General features: G+C 37.9%; 1 protein-coding gene across 2 annotated transcripts in view; it reads left to right on the top strand.

Annotated features, from left to right (window-relative positions):
* LOC139117250 (heat shock cognate 71 kDa protein-like) overlaps positions 1–19,243 on the top strand; it is a 47,678-nt gene extending 28,435 nt beyond the window's left edge. Inside the window, exons 1-10 of one of the 2 annotated variants that reach the window (XM_070680194.1) lie at positions 1,796–1,988; positions 3,396–3,615; positions 4,322–4,527; positions 4,918–5,070; positions 6,489–6,766; positions 7,274–7,551; positions 7,787–8,025; positions 16,449–16,611; positions 17,308–17,540; positions 17,851–19,243. In XM_070680194.1, the coding sequence (XP_070536295.1) occupies positions 3,408–3,615; positions 4,322–4,527; positions 4,918–5,070; positions 6,489–6,766; positions 7,274–7,551; positions 7,787–8,025; positions 16,449–16,611; positions 17,308–17,540; positions 17,851–18,054 (1,962 nt within the window). In that variant the 5' untranslated portion in view covers positions 1,796–1,988; positions 3,396–3,407 and the 3' untranslated portion in view covers positions 18,055–19,243. Of the gene's footprint in view, positions 1–1,795; positions 1,989–3,395; positions 3,616–4,321; positions 4,528–4,917; positions 5,071–6,488; positions 6,767–7,273; positions 7,552–7,786; positions 8,026–16,448; positions 16,612–17,307; positions 17,541–17,850 lie in introns of those variants that run through there. The other variant, XM_070680195.1, reaches the window with a different exon arrangement.
* The last annotated feature ends 4,250 nt before the right edge of the window (positions 19,244–23,493 follow it).

Raw genomic sequence — 23,493 nt, 5'->3', positions numbered from 1 at the left:
GGTGAGTTCGAGACTCTAGCATGGTGCACTGTAGTGTTAGTGTGTGCCCTTGACCAAGGCACTTTACTCCTCATTGCTCCGTTGGGTAGCGGGTACCACATCCTGTAATTGGCCCGGTTCGCCTGTCGGATGAGTAATAAAATAAAAAAAATGAATAAATAAAATAAAAAAAAAAAATCATTTTTTACACTTTCGTTTAATGCCTTATGTGGTGCAGCTCCATTTATTTTGTTTGCTGAAAATGAAAGAGCTAATTATAGTGCTAATATAGCTAATATATAGACCTTATAATCAAGAAGAGTTACACGGCGCTAGCGCCAGTGTAATATCAAAATTCTGGGCACATCATCAAAGCCTTACTTTCTTTTTTCAGTTATTAAGGAGTTTAAAGGCTTTATTATTTTCTTTTTCAGATAATTAGAAGGTTAACAGTAGAAATGAGTCAGCGAAACGTTAATCATTTTTCACCACCCAGTAAAAACAAAAAACTAAGCTTACACTGTAAGCAATAACATTAACCAGTATTACCCTATTCCCTGTAGTTGAAGGGAAAACACACTCACAAGCAATGGGTAAACCACAAGGAGCTCTGAGTGCATTGGTCAAAGCCGAGTGCAATGGAATACCGGATTTACCCATTTCTGGGGTGTTTTTTCTACTATATATTACAACAGCAAATTGGAATTCTGGCTTGAAAAGATAATATATATATATAGGCCTACTCTAGGATTTTTCTCTCGATGTATGGGCCTAGGACATAGTAGCCTACCCTTCGCCGTCAGTGTTCCAACCTAGCACTGCCTGGCAACATCGTCAATGAGTTGTCTGTATTATAGTATAATACAGTGAATTCACATGCATCCACATGAATACAGGCTTGCTGAATACAAGAAATGGATTCTTGACTGTATTCATCTGTAGGCTATATACTAAAATACAGGCATTAATCCATGCTAATACAGTAAGTATTATAGAATTTTTCTGCAGTGGTCCGCTCGCAGGGGTCCGTCTGATTTCGGGGAGCATCCAGCTGCACGGACAAGAGACCTTTGGCAAGCGAAGATGAGCCTGGCAGGGCTATGTTCGGACATAGCCCTATGGCGAGTGTCCGGCTTTGGCTACGCCGCCTCCCAACCACAGTCACCTGTGTCCTAGTCCGCTCTGCGCCTAGCGCCTATTCGCCCAATAGACGTGTGTACATCAGGCCTATGTACATGCATGTACACATGTCTGTAGGGCTCGTTGGCGCAGAGCGGAATAGAACACAGGTGACTGTGCTCCCAATTCAAGAGGCAAAGCCGGACACACTCTCGCCATACTTATCGGCCTAATGTTCGGACAGTGCTTTAGCGCAATGCAGCTCTGTTACTTTCAGTCATTTTAGAAATTATGTCTCGACCAACAGTGTATTTACGCGCGGTACATCCACAAATAGGCCTACATGTATTTTGTGGAGGGGCCGTGAATGATTAAGTCAGCAATATGACCGGCACGATATAGGCCTACATTCTGTTTTGGTGATGCTACAAAGCAAATGCTGAATCAAAGAATATCTGGTGGAACGCTTCCATGAGTGCGGAAATGGCACATGTATGATGTAGTAATGACCTCTGCGCGTAGCCACAGTTCAATATAGTCGGAAGCTCGTTGACGCGTCGTGCTGGCACGATTGAACAAAGGATATGTATACGCTTACGCTTGTGTATATTTGCCAGCCGGCTGCTAGGGCGCACAATATACATACACTGATTGGTGCGAGGGTCTCACGTGAGAAGTGTTCGAGAAATTTCGAAAGCATGTGACCAACTCAAACTCGCCTGCTGATAGGCCCGTTTAATTTTTACGTCATGGAAATAATATATTAAAGGTTAGTCAGGACACGAGAGCTTCCCGAACTACCCAATTCTAGAAGAACAAGGTCAAAAATTAGGATATTTGCCCCGCATTTCTGTGATTTAGAAACTCTTTTTTAACTCCTTCAAATTCAGGTAAGTCACACTTTCTTTCACGATTATCAAAATGTAAAAGGAATTGGCGATCTTCAAGAAAGACCGGCTTTCTTCGAGGACCTCTATCTCGTACCGGTACATGGCGGTAATCCGGTATGTACACGTGCTGCAGCATGCTGGGATTCCTGTTAAAGCGCAAAACGAGTAAAAAATGTTTGATCAATTTTCTTGTCCAATTGTTTCAGAGACATTTGGCTGAAAAGAGAGCATGTGTAAAGAGGAATTCATTTTGGTATAGAACGGGCCCATGGAGTGATGATGTCGTCAGTCGAACTTTTACCATTGTATCACCAAATTTCGCCGAAAAACTGATTAGTCAATTTAAACTGAAGTGAAAGCTTGGCGTGTAGTTACATGTAACATGTAGCTTAGGATACGTTGACTTGAGCTCTGTATGGCAGGGCTGTGTATTCCAGCTATAGGCCTCCCACCACAGGAAGCCTATAGCCGGTATTGCCCTGCCATGTAGAGTAGCGACTTCAATTCGACTTCAGTCTGGAGCAATCGTCGGAAGTCAATCTGATGTCCTACTCCTCCTAGTGGCGTTGCCAACCTCGTGACAAATTTCCCGTTCAAACATTCAAAGATTAATTATCAACTTTACATGTTGACGCAGTTTCGGCTATTAATTAAATTTTGGGCAAGGCCGGCCTTATATAAATATTCTGGACTACCATGGTTTTGGCCAGTAGTCTAGAATTTCGAAGGGGGCGTATTACAGGTCTAAATAAGCAGAATTTTCTTACATACCTCCCATTCATGATTTTCTGTTGTCATCTCGCACTTTTTCGACAAGTTAACACAAGATTAGACTTCGACTCAGCAGACTGGGTAAGGACAATGCGGTATGTCAACGGGAAGTGTGATCAGAAAAAAACCCACCAGAAATTGTCATATTAAAGTCAAGAACGACAGACAGTGTGTTCATCAAATGAATACCATAAGTCTACCAGAACTCTAACATTAGTTAAATAAACTTTGAAAAAGAACCAAAGAATATGATAATATTATCAATGAATGTGGATTAATGAATGAATGGAAATTGAGCTAAATCTCAAGAAAGATTACGCAAGAAAGATTAAATTGCCAACCTCACGTGTAGGTCCTTTAAATCTCAACGTCCTACCTTGAAACTTACACAAGAAGCCCTCCCAAGTGGCGGACAACTGACATTTTGATCTGTACAGTATGACTGGGACAGTTAAAACCATTGTCAGGCATTTGAACTCTATGATATTAAAATCCATGGCAAATGTGCAGTAGCTCTTTATACCAGCAGTGTTCCTGTAAATATGAAATCAAGAGATTAAATGTGAAAGATGCTAAAAAATGACATGGACTGTCATCAGGATTACATGTTACCTATCACTACTCTGCTTCTTCTAGATAAAAGAAAACATGGCCGCCAAAGGACCAGCAGTTGGTATTGATTTGGGTACAACATACTCCTGCGTTGGTGTATTCCAGCATGGCAAAGTCGAAATCATAGCCAACGACCAAGGAAACCGTACAACTCCCAGCTATGTGGCTTTCACAGATACAGAACGTCTCATCGGAGACGCTGCCAAGAACCAAGTTGCTATGAATCCAAACAATACTGTGTTTGGTAGGTTATTAATGTTAAGGTGACCTCTGACTTCAACATTCACATTTTTAATGAGAGAAAGTAGGATTAGTCATTACTTCATGACTTTAATATTTGTATAGTGAAAATGAAAGAAGTTCTTTCTGGTGAACTATGACCTGCCAGTGTTGACCTCTGACCTTATTCAGCAGCATGTCTGAATGTTCTTTTAAACTATGGCATCACTGTTGACCTCTGACCTTTATTCAGCATATGAAAACACTGTAACACTGCAAAGTTCTGGTGCAGGAATATGATGCAAAATCTGGAACAAAATTCATCAAAAGTCATATTTTGTAGGCACTATTTTTCTAAAAAGATTAGCAAAGATTTTAGTGATGTTTGTTCACTTCCAAAAAGTCATTTAAAAGTCCCTGAATTTTAAAAGCCTCCTGGAAAGTTCTGGAAAAGGGCTAAAAAATGAAACCAACTTCCTGGAATACTGATCATCCACCCAAAATTTTCAAAATTGACAAGATTATCAGTTGTCATATCCTGAAAATGTTATGTAAAATGATATAAAAAATGATCAATTGTAAAAATGATGTCTTGGAAAGTAGTCCTTTTACAATTTGTAAAAAGTATTCTTAAATTTTAAGTTTCTTTTACCGTGTGTCTAACAAAGACTTCCTTGACCTTCACAGATTCTGTTATTTGCCATAAAAAAACAAAACTTTTTTGTCTTCAGATGCCAAGCGTTTAATTGGTCGTCGGTTTGAAGAATCAGTTGTCCAACAGGACATGAAACTGTGGCCATTTAAAGTGACTAATGATGGAGGCAAGCCCAAGATCCAAGTGGAGTACAAAGCAGAAGAGAAAACCTTCTACCCAGAAGAAATCAGTTCCATGGTTCTCCTCAAGATGAAGGAAATTGCCGAAGCATATCTTGGAAAGGTACAAAGAGGATTATAATAGCTCTTGAACAGTTACGGCCCAGACATGCACATTTAGCAAAACCTTAACTCAAACCCTTGCCCCACCTGATGGAAAGGCAATGAATGAAATAGATATCCAGTTGATATCTATTCTGATTCCCCTACAGGTAGAATCAATTGTATTTGGTAAGACTGGCGAACATGTAAACTTATTTTCCTTGTCCTATGAAAATTCCCTTTGGCGTAGCAAGTATTGCAATAGTATTCCGACCAAGCACTGTACATTAGAAAATAAAAAGACCTATTATCAGTATGAGTCCAATGTAATTATAAGAAATAATTTCTTGAACAGATCACTTGTCATTAATTTCATTGGTAATATAATTTATGTTAATTTTTCTTACCACAGAAAGTCAATAATGCTGTAGTAACTGTCCCAGCCTATTTCAATGATTCTCAACGTCAAGCCACCAAAGATGCTGGTACAATCTCCGGCATGAATGTGCTCCGTATTATCAACGAGCCCACAGCTGCAGCTATTGCATATGGTCTTGACAAAAAGGTAAGTTGAACAGGTGTAAGATTTTAGGAAGACAAAGCTATGACAAAAGTTAAGCAAAGTAAGCACTAGGACATTAGAAATGCACATATGCCACTACTGCATGTGGGGTGACATGCTTGCACCTTTCATGCAAAACTTTTTGGATATTTTCATTAACATATTAATAACTGATTTTGCTGATGATTCTGGAAAGTTGATTGAACAGCGCCCTCTATGGTCAAACTTGCATGTATTTTTAGGAAGAATAGTGAAATGTTTGCTTCTGGTTCTTTCAATAAACTACTGATATAACAAAAGAATACCACAAAATGTAGCTGCATCTTGATTTGACTTGCCTTTAAACTTATATTCAGTTACGTGAGTTTCTGTTTGTAATTCATTTCATGCTATTAAGTAAGTGACTAAGCTGCTACGTGAAGCTTCTTTCCACTTAGGAAGAAAGGCAAGCATGAACATGACACATGCTGAAAATTATCATGCATGATGATTTCTCCAATGTATGGTAAAATCTGTGTGTCTATATGAAACTGCTGAATGCATTCGGTTTATTTTCTCTGCGTTTTCCATGGAGAAAATAGAATTATGCGGCAACATTCAGAAATTTTGTGTCTTTATCTTTGAGACATACCTGCTATTGTGAAGAAGCAAATTCTTGGTTTGTTTTATTTAAACAGCATGTATAGTTGTTTTTTTAATGCCTTCGTAGCATCTATCGTTTATGCTTTTCTTGCATGTCTCACCCTTTGATGATTTTCATGTCTTATTCTGCTGTTCATTTTCTTAATCTCTTGCATTTTTAAGTCTCAGTTTTATTATAATATTTTTTTTCTGGTTTTCATATTCAATTTCCATTTTATTTTAATGCGTCTAGCAATAAAATATTAGTAATATTATCATTATTAATTAGGTAGTACTCACTCCTTAAGTGAAAGGCTTAAACTTTTGCGCAAAACTTTCCTAATCAAGAATAAAAAATCAGGGGTCAACATGCAAAGCTGGGTACTAGAGAAACAAATTACCTAACATTCACTGATGTCTGATTTCAAAATGGCCAACATCCCTGTGTTAACTCTATGGGGGAAAAAAGTTAATGATTTTGAAACACTAAGACTGAAAATTTTTCTTACGCAAAGATCTTTAAAATTAGCCCAAACAAGAAGTAGATCAGAGTATATGGCACCATGGTGCATTCTTCCTTGACTCACCATAGACATCATAAAGTTCTGTTTGATGCATATTGGTAAAGTGCCAACTCACAGAAATTTCCAGTGATTAAAAAATCAATCAGAAATGTGCTCATCACTGGACACCCACAGTTTGTTGTTCGAGTAATGTCTAGTCATTTACCTTGATAGTAATGTAAAACCACATATCCAAGAGAGACTGACAAAGTTAATACTCACTGCTTTGCCAAACAGGTTGGTGCTGAGCGTAACGTCCTAATCTTTGACCTTGGCGGTGGTACTTTTGATGTGTCCATCTTGACCATTGAGGATGGCATCTTTGAGGTCAAGTCCACAGCCGGTGACACTCACTTGGGGGGTGAAGACTTTGACAGTCGGATGGTCAACCACTTTGTGAATGAGTTCAAACGCAAACACAAGAAGGATATCACAGGAAGTAAGCGTGCACTTAGACGTCTTAGAACTGCTTGTGAACGTGCAAAGAGGACACTGTCATCTTCAACTCAAGCAAGGTTAGTATTTACATGTATTTTCTTTCACATATCAATTATAAGTGCGTATGATATACAAACTTATTTGTTTACATTTCTAGCCATACAAATTTGTTATCCATGACATAGCAGTGTCATAAGTAATGGCAAATTATATTTCTTATGGTCTTTGTTCTCATCTTCCAGTGTAATCTTTCTGTTTTAACAATTGTTAATGATAATATTAGGGAATGCCGCTCGCCCTCAGTGTTCACTTTGCCGTCCCTTTTGTTTTAACAATAAATGAAATGAATGCTTCATGTATGAAAGTTCTGTAAGTTAACACTGTTGAAAGCTGATAAAACCAATGTGCTCTGAAATTGCTTCCTGTCTGCTTTTTAATATTTTGTCCGCAGCAAATAAGGTAATTTCAAAGAGCCTTTCACAACAGAAAATCATTAAGATTTGACCAGCAGATGCATTCTTAGATTGTTTATACAAGTGTTCTGTTACAAACTTACCAATTTGCAATTTCTTCTCGCCATCCAGCATCGAAATCGATTCGCTATTTGAAGGAATTGATTTCTACACCTCGATCACTCGTGCCCGTTTTGAGGAACAAAACGCAGACCTGTTCCGTAGTACACTCACACCAGTCGAGAAAGCTCTAAGAGATTCCAAGCTAGACAAGTCAAACATCCATGACCTTGTACTTGTGGGCGGCTCTACTCGTATCCCTAAAATTCAGAAGATCTTGCAAGATTTCTTCAACGGCAAGGACTTGAATAAGAGCATCAACCCTGACGAAGCTGTTGCGTATGGTGCTGGTATGTAGATTTTCGTGAAAAGTTCTTACCAAAACGGTGTGTATAATTATAAAGTTGTGATTTGTCTCAAGTCCACTCTGTAGTGTATGAGCAACTATGTTAGTCAACTCCTCTATCAGCAAAAATCCTTTTCACCTGATGCAAAATCACTTTGTGTGTACAGTTGTGAGGTTTAATTTTCATGGCGACGTCCTAAATGAACGGCCTACATTTAATTTGATCCAATTTCTTACAGCTGTCCAGGCTGCAATTCTCTCTGGAGACAAATCGGAGGAAGTCTCCGATCTTCTACTTCTTGACGTGGCTCCTCTGTCCCTTGGTATTGAGACTGCCGGTGGCGTGATGACAGCCTTGATTAAACGTAACACCACTGTCCCGACAAAGCAGACCCAGGTATTTACAACCTACTCCGACAACCAACCAGGTGTGCTCATCCAGGTCTATGAAGGGGAACGTGCAATGACAAAAGACAATGTAAGTATCTGATCTACACAACTTGCTTTAACCCATTGAGTGCCAAAGTTGCTTTCTGTTGCATTTATACTACACAACGCCAACAATTTCTTTCAGATCTAGACAATTTTTAGCTCATGTATGTATATAAATACCTAAAAGAGCTTATGTGGTGAGTCAATGGCGTCTGTATGTATGTATGTTTGTATGTGTGTGCGGATGTATGTCCGCCACACCTATCATCACAATATCTGGTGTACAGGTAGACCCAGGGGTTGAGATGTGACGTTGTCCAAATGAACATGTCTGTGTCAAAAATGTGTAAATGAGGTAAGAAAAAGGGGAAATCCTGCAAATTTGTAGGAGTGGTGGCATTAACTGAAGCAACCCACACATCCGAGTTGGAGATTCTGTAATCCCTAACCTATTTGTATGCAATGTACCTTTTATGTGTAGGAGTGGTGGCAGTGACTTAAACAGGCTACTCCACTGACCTTGAGTCATTTCCTGTCATTGTTCATGAACTGATACATATTGGCAGACCTGCTGAAACCATGAAGGACTGTGTTGAAACATTCCTCTGCTAAGCCTGTTCCTAAAGTTGACCTCCAGTACCTAAAGTTTCAGACCTTATTTACTTTTTAGCTCATATTTGTTTGTCATTCTTGTTTCTGGTTTAAATATTTCTTGAATAGACAATTCAAAGCAAATCAGAACACACAGCCCTTGACGGTATTCTTTTTTCAGATTTTTCACAAAATTTGGGTCAAAAAGTGCAGCCCTTGAATATTTATGTCCATTTGGTCCAAAATCATGGAAAAAATTACAGAAAAAATTCATAAAAATTGATAAAATGGCCTGATATTTAGGGGAAAAATTGCAGTTGGCTCAAAGGGTTAAGTGATAGTAAAGCTGATGTGGGTGTTAGTACGTTTAATTAGGTATACCAGACGGCCATACAATGGCTACTGAACGCGTATGTGACTACGGAGATCGACCATATTTAGAGATAAAAAATGTTGGTTTTTTCCAAGAAAATGAGGCTAAAAAGGTGCTAATCCGAGTAAAAAGATACCTTAGTGTCACTTACTTGTCTTTATTTCGAAATTTTACGTAACAAAATGAAGAAATGGCCATCGTAAAATTGCCTCAGCGTGAGCTCTGAGCACTGACCTCGAAAGACGCAATTTGACCTCCAGCTGTTTTATGACCTTACCCATAAATCATCGGGTGTCGCTGCTGAGTCTGCGCAGCTAGACAAAGAAAGTGTTCCGGGTATTTTTCGCTATGAAATTGTCTTTCGAATGGTACCATTTTCGTCTGCAAATTCTGACTAAATCTTGTAAAAATCTTCATTTGAAAAATTTGTGAGCACATTTTGGACATTTCTAAAGATTTTAATGGGGAGAAAATTACATTGATATGTTGACTGAGACCTCGTCTATTTATTGAATTTGAAATAAATGTGGATGAATCAGAGACTCAATAGCGGTAGGTGATTTGTTTTGTTGAGAGTGCTGCTGAACCGCGCGAACTTTGAGTCTTGTTGACGACATCTGTAACTATGGACGCTAGCGCTACCCGAGACTTGGCACTCGAGCTTTCTGGCTTGACTGGTGGAAATATCGGTGAGATTTTGGCAAGATTCTCACAGAATGGTAAGTTTGTTGATATTTTTCTCAATAAATACTATATTTTTCTTGTAAATTACTGAAATATATTTCTATTCTAAAAATAATTGTGAACGGCTGTGATTTTTTGCTCTGAGCTGTATACTGTAATTTGAGCATCATGTTGGATGAGAAGTAATCCCGTTATTTTGACATTTGGTTTTTGAAGCAATAAATTCAGGTAAACGTTAAATTTTTGAGTAAAGTACATTTCCATTTTGCCCCTCAAAATTTTTTTCTAATATTTCATAAATTTTTTCTTGAGTTGATGCTGATTGTCTGGGTTTAATCTGCTGAACAGCAGCTGCCATGGGCCAGGTGCCCATGCAGGGGAAACCTATGCCCAATTTTTCAATAAAAAAAAATAAGTTCTGTCTTTCTAGTTGACACCGGCCTTTGTTTTGCTTGCTCTTCTGATGTCAACTCTTTGTTTAATTTTTCATATTTAAAATTTATATTTTAGTTACTGTATTTAATTTCAACAAAATAATTCTGCAAGAAAATGACAGAAACAAAATTTGAGTTTGTTTATGTACAAACAACTTAGCCTGCCCACTAAACCCAAATTGTAAGATGCTTGACTTTAGAAGTTTAGCTCTGTCAATTTTTTGTCCTAGATCTCACAGGAATTCAGGAAATATCATGGCAAACTTTAATAAAAGTTAAGAAAATATAGTAATATGGTTTTATTCATTTTCATTGCAGATGGGAAAAAAATCACAAACGGCAATTTTTCTTCTTCTGTCGATGGAAGCAGGAAGTTTTGTAACTCTATATGATTGTTTGAAACAAATGGGAGCAACAAATTTACCAAAAGAACCTAAACGTTTGTCAAACATGAAGAGAAAGCAAGAAAGAGAATTAAAGAAAATGAACAGACAACAACAAATAGAGTACTTAAATAAGTCAATGTCAGAGCTGTACCAGTGTAACACCGGAGATTTTATTGGTGAATACTGCTGTGATCTGGGGATTACTTTACCATCATTGTATACTCTCAACGGCCTTGATGACATGACAGATAGGCTCACTAATGGGGCAGTTATTGAATTGAGGTCACTGATCTTAAAGGGACTTTTTACATGGATAAATGCAACTGAGTGGGCCAGCAAACTCCTTCCAGCTCTAAATGGCATTTCACCACAGTGTCTCCGACAGATGTGGGGTGTAACAGCCTACAAGCATGCACAGATGAACAAGACAAACAGAGTAACAGCAACAACATTCAAACATGAACTTTACGTTAAAAATATATCACAAGAGGAACGAAATAAAAATCCACAGAAACAACAACAACAACAAAAACAACAACAACAACAACTTTGTGAAGAGCTGAGAGTAGCTACAGTGAAAAACAAAGTACTTGAAAAAGAAAAGAGAGAGCTGAAATGCAGAGTAGCAGAACTTGATGTACAACTGAAAGTGGCAGTGGAACAGTTGGAAGCTAGAAAAGAAATTGTAGCAGAGTTAGAATCTCTATATAGTGAGCTGCAAACTGAGACTGTGTATTCAATCAAGTACAACAAACTGAAAAACAAGTACAATGAGCTGTCACAACGACTCATACTCACTCAAAAACAAATGAAATCAGTGAAAGAAAACAACTACAACAGGCGACTAAAACGATGGGATAAAGAAATCAAACAGAGGGAAGTAAAGTGTAATAATGTACTAAAGCAGATGCAAAAATTGGAAAATTGAAAGCAAAGTTATGTCTTGCCAACCCAACCATGAAAAAAAGTGAAATAAGAGAAGGTCAGCTGAAAGAAGATTATCAGAAAGTTGTTAACGATCTAAAGCATGATAAAAACTACTACAAACAACAGTGGAACAACACAAGAAATCTTCAATCTCATACAAAAATGTCATAAAAGAAAATACATCAACTATTGCAAGTCTAACAGAGAAAGTAAAAGCACTATAAGACAACATCAATGTTTTAACCAGTCAGCTTGACAATGCTAATGAGGGAGTTGTATATCTGAGGACAAATGACTGTACCAATGCACCTTTCAGTGATGATCTTCGAACCTGTGTGATGGAGCTTCAGGGAAAACAGATTGGTTCAAGTAAAATTCCTGACGTCATTGAAATTGTATCAAGAACCATCCACCATGCTAAGATTGACAAGAAAGATCTACCGAAAAGAACAACCACCACTAACATTGCAGACGAAGCTCACTACCTGGCCAAAAACATGTCAGTGAAAAAATAATGCAATCAAAGCATTATGACATGCACACTGATGGAACATCTCGCGATGGAGATAAAGTGCTAGACTTTGAGGTCACATTGGACAGTGGAGAGAGTCTCACTCTGGGATATTTGGATGTGGCAGAGGAAAATTCACAGACTGTCTTGGATACAACAATAAAACTGATGGAGGAACTTTCAGAATATGCAAATGAAACAGACAGTCAGGGTGCAATGAAAGAACTGGTGAGGAAACTAACCAATGTTGTATCAGACAGATCAAGTATCATGAAAGCGTACCATAACAAGCTAGATGAATGGCGGCAGCAGTTTGTTCCTGACCTAGATGAACGTAATGCTCATCTAAATTACTTCTATTGCTCAGCCCATTTTCTTCTAGGCCTCAGCACACAGTGTGAAACAGCATTGAAACAGCTGCAACCTTGCCTTGAGAAAGTGTATGGGAAACTGGGGAGAGATGGGCTACCAGAGTTCAAAATGTGGTCCTGTACAGAATCAGCCGACACCGTTTGCTGAGAACCGCATCCAAAGTCTTGGGTCAACGTGGAGACCAAAAGAATGGATGTCGATCTGAGTGGTTGAGTTCCATGGAGCTAAAGGAAAAAAAATCAGAAGTCCTCAGTTACCGTGGTAATCGATTCAACTGTCTGTTTGAGGGAGCAGCAGTGCTATATCATCATGCAAAAGATATACAGGAGTTTTTTAGTGAAGGCTATCTCACCAAAGGGAATCGACTTCTGACATCTGTTAAAGCAGACATAAATAGTAAAGCTTTACTCTGTGGATTGAGAGCACTTGGAATCTTCAGCCGTAAGGTCACTACACCACTCTGGTTGTTGATCAAGAGTAAGGTACCTGTGACCAAGCTTTACGAGTACATCATACCTTTGAGAGACAAGTTGCAGCAATGGACCAATGATGCATCTACACTCTTGTCAATGGATGAGATATTATTCCCCGATTTCCAGGCCAAAGATGATGAAGTATCTGACAGCCTATTTGCAACATCTGATGCTGAAAGCAGTGAGCTGACTAGAGAAGTTCTTGAACTTATCTGTGCAGCAAGTCTCTCTGTCACTGTCAAACAGCTGCAGGAATATCTCCCTGGTGGGAAATATGGACAGGAAAGTTCACCTTTGCTCTCTGCTTGCACTGCACATACCAAAAAGGATAATTTGATTGTGAAAATGACTTCGGTGACTATGATTATTCAAAACATCAGAAGCCTAATGCCAGTACCAGACATCATTCAAGTGTGATCATGATAAAAAAGAACAAAACTATGGAATGGTTGAAAGATAAGAGTACAGAAATAAGTCAGCTCTAATGACAGAAGCACGCAAGTATGGTAAACTTGTGAGGTCAAAACATCAAGAGTATGTCCAAAATGTAAAGGAAAAGAAACAGAAAATCATCCAACAACATGCACAGAAGAACAAAATGGCAGAACAAAGAAAGATAGAAGAAAGGCAGATATTGATAGATAAAGTTCATGCACACAATGGACCATGCAGATCAGACACAGACGTAGAGCGTATGCTGTCAAACATCAGTAATGAAAGTGGAAAACGTGATATTCTGCTAACAGAATAAAATATTACCATAAAGTGCTACAGGTGAAAGGAAATAAGGAATTATTCCAAGCAAGTAAAGATGGCAAGGCATACAGCAGCGCTACACTCACAGAGAACCTGAAAAAGATCATTTTGAACAATACAACAACAGATACCTATACACAAAAGACCCCAGAATGGAATTTCCAAGATCCCAGAAGGAAGGCACACTTTGAGGATATCAAGCAGTGTTTCTTAGACAAGGCAGAAGTGACAGCAGGAAAAGCACAACACGGCAGCACAAGTAATACAAAGACTGCAAGGACACATGAGACAGGACAGCAGAACATGAAGAAAAGACAAAAGAAAAAGAAGAAAGAAAGCAAAACAAAACGACGTAGACTTGAAAGAGATAGTGACAGTGAGACAGAGCAGGAACAGTGTGAAATACAGTGTGCAAGTGGAGATTTCATTGCGGTGGCATATGAGAAGGATGGCAGTGGAAAAGACGTCTGGTTTCCAGGACAGATCATGAATACAGAGAATGAAAACTTGATTGTCAAATTCATGCATCCCTGTTCCTATACAACCCATGATAAATTTAAATGGCCCTCTCCAGATGATGTAGCTCCTATCAGCAGAAAATTTGTTCTGTGCAAAATATCACTGATACCAACTGCTGGTGGCCGCATATGGCATGTTCCAGAAGTGGGTCATGTGTCAGGCCTGTATAAAAAATTCTGTCAAAAGTATTTCTGAATGTGCTGCCATGTAAAACTGTCAGGTAAATATGTAAATAAGAAATCTACATGTTTCAGTTTAAAATTTCAAATTTATTCAAGTGAATAATGATGTATAATTTGCCAATTAGCCTTCAGATTTTTAGATTTTCAAAAGGTAGTTCTGTATACATAAAACTTCTAAAGTTTGAAATAGATTGTTCACTCTCAGAATATGATATACAGTTATATACAAATTCATGGCCATGCAGCCACATATTGGCCTACTTGTAAGTTGTACACACAAAAACATAGTAACTGTGAAAAAGTAATGTAGCGGTAAAAGGGACGTTAGCTGTAACTTTTACAGATTTCCCTCAGTGTATATTTCAATATTTTTGTTCAGTGTGCAAACTACAGTTTGTTGTTCTACTTGTTAAGTTTGTTGAAATGCCAAGTTTGTAGCTTGTCAAAACAGTGTGTTCATAATGTAAATTACACTGTTATTGTGTAACAATTTTTGAATTTTAGAGCAGACTAAAATTCAGCAGTGTATACGTTTACAGGCATGATTTACAAGCCAAATACTGGGCATTTCAACATACTTAAGGGAACAGAACCCAAAATTGTACTTCACACTGCTGAACAAAAATACTTCATAAATATCAGCAGAAGTCACAGTGACTGTCCCTTGAATTGATGATAACATTAAAACCATCATTTTGAGACATAAATGCAATTACATAAACATTGGCAATAATAGTGAGCTCGTTGAAATCACCTATTTCCTTCATGTTAAAATTAGTGTTCCAACGACAGATCATAAAGAAGTAAAGCTTTGTACTGTATATGCAAAACGTTGCACTGTTGCCATGGAAACCAGTGGTTTTTGCATAAATTTACAAGTCACTTTTATTAATGTATAGAGTTTCCTTAAAAACATTGACTGCCAAAATTTCACGGTGATATGACATTGAGAACCAAAACTACGTTGGTTTTGCATATTTAATTAGGGCGGATCTGAATTTTTCAAGATTTTAAACCAAAAATAGCAATATTTAAATGTTTATGACCCAATTTTTTCTACATCAAAGCAAACATTTGAAATCATTATACTATAAACAAATTAGAAAGTTGTCATATTTTGTAACTTTACCAAAAAAAACTTCATGATGTATTGATTTTCTGTATTAATCCACCCTTGAAACTTGCAATTTGTCTAAAATAACTATTTTGAGCCTTACTTCAGTCAGAATTTTGGTAAAAATTGCCATTTTTAACCTAGTTTTTCCAGTACAGAGGCCAAGTTATAGTGTCAGGAACACTTTTTCTCTGTGAATATATTCCTTTTCTCCTCAAAGGACTACATAATTTGTTTTGGAAGTACAAATTATTGAAAAAAATCATTCCAAATATTGGAATTTATTCAATATTTCATATTTTTTCACCTATGACGGTTGATGTAGGCTTTTTGAGCAACCTTTAGAGGCTCATAACAACTGAACCGATCAAGCAATTTTCATCAGGTTTTCAATTTTAACCATCCCTTGCACAGTTCTGCTGTTAATAAAGAATATTTATTGCAATTCTGATTTTAAAATTTTGGTCTGGTATACCTAGTTTAATTCATTATAGGTGTGGCTGCTTGTTACAACAGGGGATTCAGAATAATAAACATAGTAATAATACTGTGGATGATGTCATACACTGCACTGCTAAATAAAAGTTATTGTTCAAGCTACACTCGTCATCTATTTCCTCTGAGTGTCTGCCTAGTGTGTGAAATAATCACCACATTTTGCATGTCGTTCTTGAAATATCTTTCTGAGGGAATCATTTCTCTTACAAAAAATTCGTGAAATTGCAATTCAAGGCTTACAAATGAAGAGTAGAGAGTCCATAGTGGTATGGATATGGGTGATATGTAAATATAAATTCTCACAGAGTAAGACATAACAAGGTGTGACACTTCTGGATAGTCCTTGAATTTAAAACCTCCTGGAAAGTCCTCGGAAACTGATAACCACCCCCCCCGTTATCAAAAATTGATTAGGTGATAAGTGATGAAATCATAAAACGATTTGGTACGGTACGGAAAATGATATTTTGAAACTTAAAAAGTCCTCAAAAATCACTCACATCCTGTAATTTGGGTGATGTGAATGTATGAACCCTCTGGTAAACCAATGCCTTGAGAATATGCTATTGCAGAATTGACGTTCCAGGTCACAAGACTAGTTTCTTTCGTGCCAACTTATTACAGAAACCTTGTTTCTTATTCCTAACAGAATATTTTGGGAAAATTTGAACTGACTGGTATCCCTCCAGCACCCCGTGGTGTACCGCAGATCAAAGTAACATTTGACGTAGATGCCAACGGTATCCTGAATGTGTCTGCTGTAGACAAGAGCACAGGCAAAGGAAATAAGATCACCATCACGAATGAAAAAGGTGAGTATTTGTAAGCCTTTAGGCAGTCTGCTTTGGTTTACTCTGATCTGTTTAACCTCTTGTATATTTTGTTGCAGAAAAATATTTTTTTTCCTTGGTATCATTTTAGCACATAGTATGTGTTGATGCAGGCAAAGGACATTATTACATGCCTCGTATATCGAACGTCGCGCGCTCCATAGGATTCAATGGTAAACTCGCCGATGACGTCGCGGGCCGCATAGTCATCACTGGACTGAAAGTGAACCGGAACTATTTTCAACTTGAAAACTTTTGGATGTAAAAGTCTCGAAATTTCATGTTTTGCACAGAAAATCCAGTTTTTGGAAAATTTCGCATAAAAATATTGATAAACCACATAACAGTAGTTTATATCAATGCGCCATTCGATGATGAAAATTGTTCTATTTTTAACCGTTTTTCGTCTAAAATGAAAATAAAGCATTTGACTATAATTTGCCAATAAACGTAAATATTTTTGGTGCAAACTGAGTAAGAGAGGCATGTAATAAAAACATTATAGCCCAAACAAGGGACTATGTACCCTCAGGGCAGGAGACCATTTGCCCTCCTTACGTCGGGCAAATGGTCACCTACCCTCGAGCACATAGTCCCATGTTTGGGCTATAATATATATTGTGGCATGGACGTTGTATAATACCAATGACTTTCAATTACACTGCTATCGTCTTACAGGACGTCTGTCCAAGGAAGAGATTGAACGCATGGTGCAGGATGCCGAGAAGTACAAGAACGAAGATGAAGCTCAAAGGGACAGAATTTCAGCCAAGAACAATCTTGAAAGCTATTGTTTCAACATGAAGAACACTGTTGAAGACGAGAAGCTGAAAGACAAGATCAGCGAAGAAGATAAGACAAAGATAATTGAAAAGTGTCAAGAAGTCATCACTTGGCTAGACAGCAACCAGGTATGTGAATTTTTCACAGGTCACGTGATAATCTAAGGTGCATAGTGACAGTAAAGGGAGTGCAGTGACTTACTGAATTAACAGGCTTAGAGTTACATATATATCAACAATCATGGATGATGTTGCCACTGGGCTCAGCTTCGTTACAGCTTCAGGACGCAACAAAATTCATCAAGAGTACACAATGTTAGTATGACCCCACTGATAGCTATGGCGAGATGATTGACCAAATTTGTTGTTACATTTATGTTTGGAAAAGACGTATATTCAGGACAAGCAAATAACATGCATTTCTGATTCCCTCCCACAGACTGCAGAAAAGGATGAATATGAAGACAGGCTCAAAGAAATTGAAGGCATATGCAAACCCATCATCACTAAGCTATACCAGGCTACAGGTGGCCAGGGAATGCCAGGTGGTATGCCTGGCGGTATGCCTGGCGACTTCAGTGGCGCTAACGCTGGTGCCAATGAAGGTGGCAGTGCCGGCCCAACAATTGAAGAAGTTGACTAAAATATGAAAAATACATCCTCTGATACCCGAGAGATGTCCGTTTCCAGCTCACAGTAGTAGTAACTAGATCAAAGCGAGCCTTATGTTATGAGATTGATAAACTATTCAATTAGTAATTTACAAAAGGAAATAGAGTTACAGCAATTTCCAGAGACTCAAAGTAGTCAAAGTGTTGAAAATTACCACATTTGCTTTGTTTTTTACAAAAACGTCAAAATGTGACCTTGTCATTTCCAGCTTTAATTCCATGAAGCAGCTGTACACAGAAACACAAACTGCAGCCTGCAGTGATGCTATGAAATTATTTCCTAAACGTCCATACTTAAGAATATTCAGTGGCTGCAAGTTGTGGAAAATGTTGAAGTATTTTTGTGGGACCAGTAGAAACACTGGATGGGAAAACAAGGAGCACAACAGTAAACAGTGCTTGTAAGCATGCTACAGAACCAAACTTTAGGATTGTGGTCCCTTTTGTATCATGGCAGCAATATATACTTATATGATTATGTCCATTCCGTATTTTAGAAGCCAGCCCCCTCCCATTGTTTTTACACCTAGACGAAAATACATGGACAACGTTTTACAGTTTACAACCATTGAGTATAACATCTTTTTCTAGACTACTTACAAGAGCATTTTTTGATAAGTGTTTTGTTACAAAACTACTCAATTGATAGCCTATCTGTAAGTTACACGCAATTGAAACTTGTATTACATCGTATGCAGCTGATGAACATATATTATCAGTGAAAGAAAAACACTGATTTTGATGAAAAAATATCCATGACAAAACATCCACTATTGTAATGTTACTGTCCGTGCAGCAATAATTGTTCCAGTTCTGTTATCATACATCCATTTGCCATTTCCAGAATTCCATCGTGTTTGGCCATGCAGCATACAAAGCCATGTTATGGTCAATGAATGTGTACATGTACTCTACAGCTAGTTGCTTAGCAGAAGTTCAATGACAAACAACCGATATTTGCATGCCAAAGTTAAGGTCCTTGCATCGAAGAAAACCCTCACTTGTGCTAAATGTGAATGCATCTAGGCAAGTAATAGACTTTTTGTACCACAGAAGCATATTTATATCAGAAAAGCATGCAAGCATCTGGTATCTTTGTATTTCACAGTACTGCAAACACTGTAATATTTGAAAGCCAATAAAGAAATATGTTGAAAAGCTTGTGTGTTGTGAACGTGTTTGTGTTGAGCACACTTTTCGCTGAAAATATAGCATTCATCTGAAGGGTGTTAATGTGGTAGAGGCGAAAAATGAAAAGTGAAATATCATGTTCCATACCTGCATTGACAAATACTAAGCATTGACTCTCCCCATATTTTCTTCCAGTGAATGTGGTCATTAATCCACTAGTTGTCAGCCAACAGTACTGAAATAGTTTAAAATTTGTCGTAATGTAGTCAATATTCCGACTGAAGAATATCCGGCAGAATAAAAAAGAAACAAATTACCTGAAAGGGTAGTCTTTCCACATAACATGTCTAGTTTGATAACTTTTACTCTTTCCATTGTTCTGATTGTTGTCCACTTGCAGTTTCTGCCAGTAGAGGGCGCTGTCTACTGCAGCAACATTCAGGTGAACTAAAATGACTTACGAAGGAGACCGAGAAAATGTATTTGAAGTGTCGACTATGAAGAACATACATGTTAAGTTGTATAATACCTTAAAAGGTCGCCTTGTCAGTTCCAGGTATTCCCATAAATTTACGTGGACTTTACTCTAGGGTCAACATCGCCTGGAAAAGGGGAAAAGAGGTTTACTCCAAATATATTCAAGCATTTCAAACTCGTGGATTTCCAGAAATAAGACCCATTGTTAGAGACTTCTCGACAAATTGGGTGAAGGTCTTCCATATTGGACATTTCCTATGTCATTAACCCACGACTCTTACCCGATAAAATGTTTGCTCCTTTCAGATTTTTTTTAGCTCCCATAGCCATATGTATATATGGCAATGGAAGCTATTCTTATAGGCTAGGGAAATGTCTGTATGTATGTATGTCTGTATGTCTGTATGTCTGTATGTCTGTATGTCTGTATGTCTGTCTGTCAACATCAAAAACTCCAAAACCGCTGTACATTTCATCTTGATATTTGGTGTGTACATGGATGATGGGCTGTAGATGAGATTTTGTTCAAATGAAGTTGTCATTGCCAAAAATATGCAAATTAAGTGAAAAAATGTAAAAACAGTCAAATTGAAAAAACTCAATAACCACTGAGCAGATTACATGAAAAATTAGCATGTAAGTACTTTTGGCTGACATGAAATGATTGTGCACATCTTGGGTCAGTATCTTGGACTTGCTATTTTTCATGAATTTTTTTGTAATTTTCTCCCTATTTTGGTCAAAAAATCTCCTGCTCTGAAACCACAAGTCTGATTGATTTGAAACTTGGTATGGAAGTGCATAGGAGTGACCTTTCCCAAATTTGGGCAAATCGTGGTGAAATTTGCATATTTTTAGTTTACACGTCCATAGACTCCCATGTATAAGGCAGATCTCCATAGACTCCCATGTATAAGGCCACGAAAAATAAAAATTTAGTTTCTCATCATATTCATATTGCAAAAAGGATGCAGTGACACAATTTTTAGTCTCCACGGATGAAGTCCAGTGAGCTTAAAGATTGGGTCATGTCCGTCTGTTCGTCCATCCGTGAGTCCATCCGTTCACGCAGATATCTCGGATATTTTGACAAAATGTCATGTGACCTTGATGACCTTTGATCTCAAATATACATATTTGTCCATAACTCAGCAACCACAAGTGCTACCACCCTTCATGTATGGTATGATGGGACAGCTATGATGCAACAAAGTGTACCTCATTAATTATGCACATATCTAATTTTGAGCTAGCCAATAGAGCTAGAGATAACTTAGCAAAACAATTTTTTTGACAAAATGTCACGTGACCTCGGTGACCTTTGACCTCAAATATACATATTTGTCCATAACTAGGTAACCACAAGTGCTACAGCCTTCATGTATGGTATGATGGGACACCTTATGACGCCACATATTGTACCTCATTAATTATGCGCATATCTAATTTTGAGCGAGCCAATAGAGCTGGAGGTCTGATTTTTGGTATATAGGGATAACTTAGCAATACAATTTTTTTGACAAAATGTCACGTGACCTCGGTGACCTTTGACCTCAAATATACATATTTGTCCATAACTCAGTAACCACAAGTGCTACAGCCTTCATGTATGGTATGATGGGACACCTTATGACGCCACATATTGTACCTCATTAATTATGCGCATATCTAATTTTGAGCGAGCCAATAGAGGTAGAGGTCTGATTTTTGGTATATAGGGATAACTTAGCAAAACAATTTTTTTGACAAAATGTCACGTGACCTCGGTGACCTTTGACCTCAAATATACATATTTTTCCATAACTCGGTAACCACAAGTGCTACAGCCTTCATGTTTGGTATGATTGGACACCTTATGACGCCACATATTGTACATCATTAATTATGCACATATCTAATTTTGAGCGAGCCAAGAGCTGGATGTCTGATTTTTGGTATATAGGGATAACTATAGGAGAGAAATTTTTTGACCAAATGTCATGTGATTTCGATGACCTTTTACCTAAAATATATGTTTATGTCAATAAATAAGTAACCACAAGTGCTATGTCCTTTGTATTTAGTAGGATGGGAGACCTTATGACAACACACGCTTTACCTCATTAAACATCTAATTCTGGGCAAGCGAATAGAGCTAGAGATCTGATTTTTTGGCATATAGGGATTAATTAGCAATATAATTTCATGTGACCTTGATGACCTTTGACCTTGATTATACATATATATGCATATTTCAGTAACCACAAGTTCTATACCCTCCAATTTTGATAGGATATTAGACCTTAAGATGTCACATCTTGTACCTCATTTATAATGCGCATATGTATTTCTTGGCTGGCCAATACTGCTAGAGGTCTGATCTTTTTTCCCGATTTAGAACCATAACTTAGACATGCCTCATGTGTTTCAAATTGGGAACAACGACATAGACCTATGTGCCCATAGATCTCAACATATACACTCCAGTGATACTTCTTAATGACCACATTTTCCTGCCCCATCAAGACTAATACTCCTATTACAAGTGGGGACTATGTCATTGTAAATGACTTGTTGAGTTAATGGTTGTATCACAGTATTCGATATATCTAATTCTGTATTTTTTCCATTTTATATTCTGAATAATTACATTAAACATATTTCACTGTCTCCAGTACATTTCATTTAAGTATTTTCACTTCATGCACTTTATCCCTTTCACACATGTTCAAATATCTGACCAGAGAACAAACACTAAATAGTCCAGGATGGGAGCTACAGTGTCATTGACGCTATTTTTATTGGTAGTGTGTGTTGTGTGTGTGTGGGGGGGGGGGGTTAATACCCGTGAACTATTTTATGGGAGTACCCTACTCCTACGGGAACATGATGTACCATCAAATCAAGGTATATTAGTTACCAGGGTATACCTCGCAAAAACACCAATATTCCAACTAATTGCCTCTCTTCTCTATATCATCAAGGTAAATGTATTGTTTACAAGTATATTGGGTATGGATCTGTCACAAAAGACACATACTCATGTCGCGCTGCTTTTCACAGCTCATCCGCAGAGTATAGAAACAATATCTTGCATTAGATGACTGATCAGATGCAAAAATAATATTTACATATAGTGCAAGCTTTGGTAATGTAAACAAAGAAGAGCAGACAAGGAACAGTGGTCTCACACCCCCGAGGACTCAGGATCAATTTCTCACACAGGAGTTGGGGGTATTTTGTCTCACGAGATTAGCAGGTGAGAACGAGACAAAACTATCCCCAAGGAGTGTGAGAAATCTGATGCCAGGTCATTGGTTGTGAGATTCTATTCTCACATGACCACAAAATGCATTAAATTCTCAGCGGAAACATTGAATGATTATTTTAACTATTTGGTGACTATTCTACTTCGTTGCTATATGCATTATTCTGTGCCATTAACACGAACTCCGTGGCGAGTTTCACTGCCGATATTTCAACTTCTACTCTGGACAAGATATCCATCAGGAAAAATTGTTGATATTTTCCAAGTGGCCTGCGTTCACTTGTTATATGGAAAATTTGACTGTCTTTTGTGAGTCTTTCATCAATGACGTACGGTACAACATTATCCAAATCGTCACAACGCTGTCGTATGCCATTGCAATGTGACAGGTGACTTTGTAGTTCTGGTTCATGTGCCACTCATCGCACCATTGGATAACATTTTGCGCACGGAGCCAGTCAGAGCTTAGGGACTGGTCAGTTTCTTCGGCCTGGGGGGCCGGTGGATTCAGGGGGGGGGGGGGTCACGCTGTTTTTTGACTTTGGTGATAGGGGGT

The sequence above is a fragment of the Ptychodera flava genome, chromosome 18, assembly GCF_041260155.1.
Source record: "Ptychodera flava strain L36383 chromosome 18, AS_Pfla_20210202, whole genome shotgun sequence".
Taxonomy (NCBI): Eukaryota; Metazoa; Hemichordata; class Enteropneusta; family Ptychoderidae; genus Ptychodera; species Ptychodera flava.
Note: the sequence above shows the minus strand (reverse complement) of the source record. Positions and strands in the feature narration are given on the sequence as shown.